We start from the raw sequence: 7858 nt of genomic DNA on the forward strand, positions 1-7858 counted from the left end.
GGGCTGTCTGTTTGGCAAATGCTGAGCATATAACTTAATAATGAGACTTGAGTTATACTGCACTTGTTTACCAGGGGCGTGCAAAAAAATAAATGTTTTCTTCACATATTTACATGACATGGGACAAGAAATTGATAAACAAATAATCATTTATAATCAATTAACTTGGAAAACTCACAGAGAGGGAAACTTGTCAATGTCTAACCTGTCTAAACTGTGTGTGTTTGTGTATTTCTGTGGTTTGCAGGAGTTAGAGATGCAGGCGCGAGCTCACGGTCTGGTCATAACCTCTTCAGCACTCTGCTCTTCTGAACTTGGGGCTCGGTCCATTAAGCAGGAGCCCGCTTTGGAGGACTGTCGCCAGGACCTGTACACACTCCACCCTCATCACCAACACCACCCAGCCTGCACTCCAGAACCACCCAGTGCCCTGGAGCTGAACGAAGGCCACGCTAACTTCCCAGAGGGCCACTACAGCGTTCACGGCAAGCCGGGCTCCAAACTCAACGACATCCTAATGGAAGACAACTTATCACCGGTGAGAGGGGGGGACCCTTTGCTCTCGTCCGTCTCCCCAGACACCTCAAAGGACAGCAGTCGTAAGAGCAGTGTAAGCATGGATGGAGATGAGCAGGGCTGTTAGCACCCCCTACTGGAAGACACCTCACCTGCATCTCCAACCGTCTCCATCCTGCTGCAAGTGTCCCTGTCCACAGCTAACACACTCCCAGCTGCAGGAGAGGCTTTCTGTTTGTGTCATTTGTTTGTTGTTTTTTTTTTCTCCCCCACCGGCGTTTACATGTATTGAATCTTTTCCATTCATGTTTTTTTTGTTAGTTTATGGCTGATATCTTTTGTTTTTTCAAGCACTCAACCTTGATTTCAAGGACTGATTACAATGTTTGCTTTAATCAATACTTCGATGACAATGAGTTACAAAAATAGAAGTTTTTATATTTAAAAAAACAACTCATCTTTGGATAGAGGCTAGATTATGTTTATTTCTATTGATTCCAAAGAATCTAGGGAAGTTATAAATCATGGTCAGACATGTAGATATTTTGTGTTGAAATGAACACTGCTTTTTAAATCACTAGCAATAATAGTACAAAAAAGTCTATTTATTACTATAGTGCTTTACACTCCTTGTGTCTTAGATTGAACTTGAATGTGCCAATGCCTTATTAAGATGTGTATACATCGATGTTGTATTGCTATGCACATTTTTTGGCTGTTAGCTGAGTCTTTGTCAGTCTTCCAGTTGAAATTTCTTCCTTGACAAATATTAATCATTTGTAGAATTGATCTTATTTATGTATCTTTGTAAACAGGACGTTAAGTAAACATTCCCCCCAAAATGTATTTATAACAAGGCATTTAAAAAAAGCCTTTTTGAAATAATTAATGATAAGTAAAAGCACATTAAAAATAGGAAGCTAAGATGTCTTATTTGAGAAAGTTAAAATTCAACAAATGCTGCATTGGTAATGGCTGATTTTAGGCTTTTATTCATCGCCATAATGAGCAAGAAGCAGCACAATACTCTAGTAACAAGAGAGAAAAGTCAAGTTTCACCATACTGTTGTAACGTTTAATCATCCATTGTTGACTTCTTTGCAGTGTGTACCAGATATACATTCCTCACTGCCAAAAGCACGGAAATACTTTTTTTTTTAAAAAAGATTTGTTTATAATGCAGTCTCAGAACAAGTAAAATCTTAGCACAAATCAAAATTAAAAAGCCTATTGTAGCTCTGACACACGCACAAGAAGCTGATGATAGATCTGATTGTTACATAATTCTATAAATCTTTCATAGATGATTACTGCAAGATGAAGATTAATCTTTTTTTTTTATTGTATTCTTGTCTGTAGTGTTCAGACTAACATAACTGGTAAAATTGCTACTAGTTTAGCACACAGTGTAATACTTCAGATACAAGTGCTGAGTTTTTATAATTGTCCATCCATTTCCTAAATTATTTTCTTTTTTTTACACCACTGTGGTGACATTTCACTTTCAGGATCTTTTTTTTCCATTATGTGAACATTTATATTGCCAAGGAGTATAAGGAGACTGCTTTGGGATTTTGTATGAAATGCATGACATTGTCAAAACACTGGAATGACCTCTGTAATTTGAAACGTGGTTTGTTCGCCTTTTTTTTTATCTAAGCATTAACTAACTATTGTATTTGGCTTTTCAAATGCATACAGAATGATGTATGAGATTGTAGATTCTTTATGGTGTACAGTTGTTGTATATTTCAGCAGCTTGTTTTCAACAGTTGTAGCAAGTATGCCTTTGTTAATAACTACCTGCCATACAATGAGAGCCCTCTTTCAGCACAGCCTCCATTCTGTTAAACTATGCAATGGTTGAAGTTGTGCCTGCAGAGCAGCGTCATATCTCGACAATGTGACTTCCTTATGAATTAGTCTAAAACAGTGTCAAAGTAATTATCTTTATAATTGATTTAAGTGCCTTACAGTCGTTTCTGTTACCCTGGTGATGTGAGAGGAGTTGTACACAGTGATGCAAATTTTTGGTTGATGTTTATACTGGTGTTTGGTGCTTCGTGGATTAACTGAAGAGTGCCAAAGTTGTTTAAAAAGCAGTAGGAAAGGGCTGTTTGTCAGTACAAGATAACACTAAAAGTCTTTCAGAGGTAAGAACTACAAAAAATAGCTTGATAGTTTGAAATGATGGAACCCCAAAGTGTTCAGTACTAAATAAGGCATAATGAATAAACCACAAAAGTATATACAGTAAAATATTTAAGTAAACCAATGAATTTTAAAATAATTAAATTTTTAAAACACCATCATTATCAATAAATGTTATTTCATCATTATTATTTACTTATTTACAGAGTTTTATTTATTTAGTTTTTTTCCTTCAAAGTGCCCTTTTCAAAATTCTGTTTTTACATAATGTATTTTTCCCAGACACTTTTTTTATTTCAAAATATTTGCCACCCCCCCTTTATTAAAACATATACCACCTATTCATTACACATGCAATCACTCGATCCCATAGATATATAATAATACTAATAATATACTAATTATAAAACCTAGCGCCATCCTCCCTAAGGGCTTAACAAAAGAGCACAATAGGAATAATTCCTAAAACTCGGAAATGAGTTAGCAGTTCAGCAATCCTGGTTTCCTCGCCTCAGAGTCAATGGGTTTTGGTTAGATGGTGGTTTGGTTACATAAAATACGTCAGTGACTTTAAAACTTTGAAAAATGAGACTGCAGAATGTCATCACACCGAGGTATGCTGAATGCGGCTTTACAGCCTCAGAGTTGTAGCACTGTGAGGTCAAGCGAACATTGTGTACTTCCTTTATAGCTTAACCTTAGCTTTTCAGCCCTGGCAATTACATGTATGTTTTAAAAATCCTAAAACTGGTGTTAATTTTTGAAGATTATCTTGCTGAAAAAAAAAACAGTTTGTTAACCACAGAGCTTATTTTCTGCAATGATCCAAATTCCAATGGAAAAATCCCATAGGCTTTTTGACAGGGAAACCAGGGTAACGCTGACTTCTGCATCAACCTACAGAAAAACATCATCCCTTGGGCACTCTATAGTCACAAAATTTAGGCTTCTGTTAGCCAGAGCAAAGAAAATGCTAAGACTAATACTGTTTGGTTGTTATAGCCAACAGGAGCCAGCAGACTGTTTTTTTGTCTGTCGAGAGGGTGGAGGCATGGAAGAAAAAGTGACATTTTGAAATGAAGTGTCACTGCGGAACGTGCAAAGAAGAATGATGAAACAACATTTTATAAGTAATAACTTGAGTTCAAATAATTTATTTAATAATTTTCCCATCACTTTGGTCTAGAGTTGAGCTGAACAGAGCAGAAAATATCACAACTACAAGCTGGATTGCCATTTAATGTTGTACAGACATTCATGGTACTGAATGAATCCTAATTATTTTGGTGATTCCCTGACTTTTCATCTAACGCCACCAGCAGATTGAAACTTTTGGCAGTTAGTGAAACGTCTTGTGCCTCACAAAGCTGCTGCTAGTGTGGCTGCAGACTCTTAATCTTGTAATATTTTATTCATGTGAGTATTTATTTCATACTGTCTTACTTATTTATTTAATAATGAACACATTGGGGCGGCTGCTCATTTTGTTTCATCTTTATTAAGGTCAAATTCTCCACTGAAGGCAGTGTTTCCAAAGTTGTACTGATTATTCAGCATCCTTTTCAGACTAGTATGAATTTAGTTTAAAGTGATGACTGCCAAAATGTGTAGCTAAAATTAAATATACAGGACATTTATATAAATAGAAAGTTTTAACAGTTTAGTTTAAGTACCTCTTATGGTGTTTATCTGATGTAGTTACAAGCAATACCAACATGATGGCAATTAGGCAATAAGTAAAGTTCAGGTGATTAATGTCTTTGGCAAACAGTATCTTCACACAAAAAATATTTCTACTTAAAAGATATCTTTTCTGGAGTTTTCAACTGCATCCCACAGTCTTCATTAGCAGAAGGAAATAGCAAGTACTGTTGTTAAGACCATGAGATGTGATTGAAATCCCAGTAATCCCAGTAAGTGGACTTGACGTTGATTTTTTTTACAGCGTCAGTGGACTGCAGAATGGCCTTTATTCACCAATAGTGCAATACACACAGGCCTGAAACACTGCCCTGTGACTGAACCCAGATCAGCTTTTTTTAAAGATATAATAGATGACTCATCTTCACCATGAAATGTGACAGGTTAGAATAAACATCAGCATCATGCCTGAATTAATTTAAAGCCATCACTACGACTGATTTCTCATAATGAATCTTCCAGCTGTTAATTGTTACGGCACATTATGGGTAAACCACTGACGAAGAACCATGTTAGCTCAACGTAGACCTCCTCTGCTCACTCTCATTCCTGTGGTTCAGACAGACAACGTTCTCTGCTGATGTTGCTACTGTTCTTATTGTTACAGTTTATATAAGATGAATGTAGCAATAGTTACTGTATGCACTGGTTTCAGATTAGTGAACTCAAACTCATTGGTACTCAATGTGGAAACTATCTTGTGAGAAATATTAAAAAGTTTTATTTGAATGTTTGTAGAAATCGTGTTTTTATTCCTCATAAACTGCATTATAATGATTTTCGATGTAATCTGCTAATGCTAACTTTTTTTTAAAAAAGATGTTTTTATCAGTACGGTTTACTTTGAGGACATTTTTTATATTATTACAGCAATGCTCTACAACAGGGGTTTCCAAAATGAATGGAATGGGGGCCGGATTACATCATGTGAAACCACCTGCGGCCAGCGGCTTCTTGCATCAAATGGGTCATTAAAGACAAAAAAATTAAATAAATCACGAACAAATGAGGCAAACAACAGTTTCATCCTTCAGTGAAAAAATAGTCAACTTTCAGTCCTCACCATCAACTTCACACTTCTTTGCTGCGGCCATGTCAGCTGCCTAGCAGGAAGTGTCTGCTGTTAGGTATAATAAAAACACATCAGTTCTGCCTGTGTAGTTCCTACTTGATGCATGTCTACAAACAGTATGACAGTCCTGCCAGTGTGAGGTGAATTTAAAAATACACTGCTCTATTAAATAATATTTTGTGTCGGGCCACATATATTATACTTCAGAAGTATATCAGACAGCCAGAATTGGCCCCCAGGCTAGACTTTGGACATGACAGCTCTACAACATTGTCATTTATAGTCTGTTTATACCCCAGCCAGTGGCATAACGTAGGTATAACAGGCAGCAGTACACACTATCGAGCACACAGACGCATAGCAAATGATGCCTCCACTATCGATATACGCATGGGACTCTTATCAGCAACCACAATATTATCATAGAGTACATTTAGTAATTTTACATCTATTGTTATTGTAATATGACATGTGCCTGTTTCCATTATTACTGTGTATCTCTCCCTCTCTCTCGCTTTCCTTTCTGTCATGATTGCAATTCAACTGTTATTTACATCTATTGCACGTCTGTCCGTCTCAGAAGAGGGATCCTTCATCATCCTCTGCCACTCTTCCTGAGGTCTCTTTTTCCCTCCTGTTACAGGGGTTCTTTTTGGGTTGGTTTTTCCTTAGGTAATGTGAGGGTCTAAAGGCAGATTGATGTCATATGCTGTAAAGCCCTCCAAGGCAAACCGTGTTTTGTGATAATGGGCTTTATAAATAAAACTGACTTGACTTAATTTAGTGTGAATTCTTTTTTTAATAAAGGATATTTCCAAGGTGGCAATCTGCAACACTTGCTGTTCTCCGCCCAACATATTGTTGGATGTCCTGCTTTCTTTAGAGGCTCCACCACCCATCCGGCCCTAGTGCAACCACACTGCCTGCACTACCTACAGTATTATTATGCCCCTGGTGCCCACAGAAGGAGCTATATTTGTTGCCATTAACTATAATGTAGAGTGTTATGAAGAATATATATTAGGTGTTTATGTACTATCAAATTATATTGATATACTATACTACTATATACTGCTTATCAGTGGTAAAAGGGGGGTTTAAAGAGGCAAGAAGCAGAAATATGTTCATCAAGTATTTTATCTTAAGAGAGAATTTATGTTTTGCCTGTTTTTACTAAACTCAAAAGGGGCAAAAGATTATTTACAGATAGGTTTTCTGGTCAATTATTGTACCTGCACATCCCAGTCCTGTGGATAGAGGCATCCTCCGAGAATCAGCAGAGAGCTTCAGATGCTGTATGAGGGATTTCTGCACCAGGGACAATGCAGTGTGCAGTCCAGGTGCCACACACAGTGCACTCAGTGTCCTCTCTCCTCACTGTCACCAGCCCCCTCTGGTGGCCAATTCACACCATGCTGGTCATGTCGATGTTGAACTCCTCCCCAAGAGGCCGCACTGGCATCACTCTATGCAGTCAGAGAAGATGGAAATGTATGATGGTTATATTTTCATTTTGGAGGAAGAAAATCATCAATACATGTTCACTGTTAAAGTGCTTACACAATATCATAAATGATAAGATGCCATAGCTCAGTTTGCAAGCTTTGAAGAAAAGTTTGGGGGTTCTCAGCTCTGTACATCATCATAGAAAGATGTAGGTAGAGGGGAGTGAGCTCTGTTAAGCTTTAGCAAACAAGTGCTTTTGTCACAACATACTTGTTTGGTGATTACTCAAGATCCCCTTGCTACAGGACTCATTTGCATTAATGTGCAAACAAGATGAAATTCTCCAAACATCAAAATCAATGACAGCTCCTCAGAAATATGCTAATGCAATTAGCTGTAATTAGCCTTGGCTGCCAAGGGATGAAGCCTTGTCAGTGCAATATTAGAATCAGCATCAAGAGACTTGTTTTTGATAGGTTATCCATTTCAAACATTTGACGGCATACATTACTTAAATCTTGTTGATAAACTTGCAAGAAGGGAGGATGTCTTTGTTGCTGATGCATTTAAGTGCTTGGTGAAACAACTACTGAAAGTACTTTTTTAAAAACTTGTGCAAATAAGACAATAGCTGTGGCACACAAATTATACACTTGTGTGCACATGATACAAACTAATCAATATTCAATAAAAGAAAGAACCAGATTCACATTAGCTTGCTAATTATCTCAGTTTATTATGTGTCTTTTGTGTTTAATTTCTTGACAGCAGTGCTTGTCAATACAAGACTTTTAAACTGTCAGACGTCTGTTGTTTGAGCACAAATGCACTAACAAGAAAATTGGTTTCTGCTACCATCTACAAAAACATAATTCTGGTCTCAGCACACTAATTTTTCTTCCATAACAGCAGGAACTGCAACCTACAAAATTAATGCTTAAAAATCAGGAAACCAGTTGTTCATAAGTTCGT

General features: G+C 37.1%; 1 protein-coding gene across 4 annotated transcripts in view; it reads left to right on the plus strand.

The window, feature by feature from the left end:
* Nucleotides 1–5097, plus strand: part of LOC121947210 (microphthalmia-associated transcription factor-like) — a 52329-nt gene extending 47232 nt beyond the window's left edge. For all 4 annotated transcript variants that reach the window (XM_042492150.2, XM_042492151.2, XM_042492152.2 and 1 more), the window contains exon 10: nt 248–5097. In XM_042492150.2, coding sequence (XP_042348084.2) covers nt 248–643 — 396 coding nt within the window. In that variant the 3' untranslated portion in view covers nt 644–5097. The remainder of the gene's footprint in view (nt 1–247) is intronic.
* The last annotated feature ends 2761 nt before the right edge of the window (nt 5098–7858 follow it).

Source organism: Plectropomus leopardus, chromosome 9, assembly GCF_026936395.1.
Source record: "Plectropomus leopardus strain MGB_pleo_1.0 chromosome 9, ASM2693639v1, whole genome shotgun sequence".
Lineage (NCBI taxonomy): Eukaryota > Metazoa > Chordata > Actinopteri > Perciformes > Serranidae > Plectropomus > Plectropomus leopardus.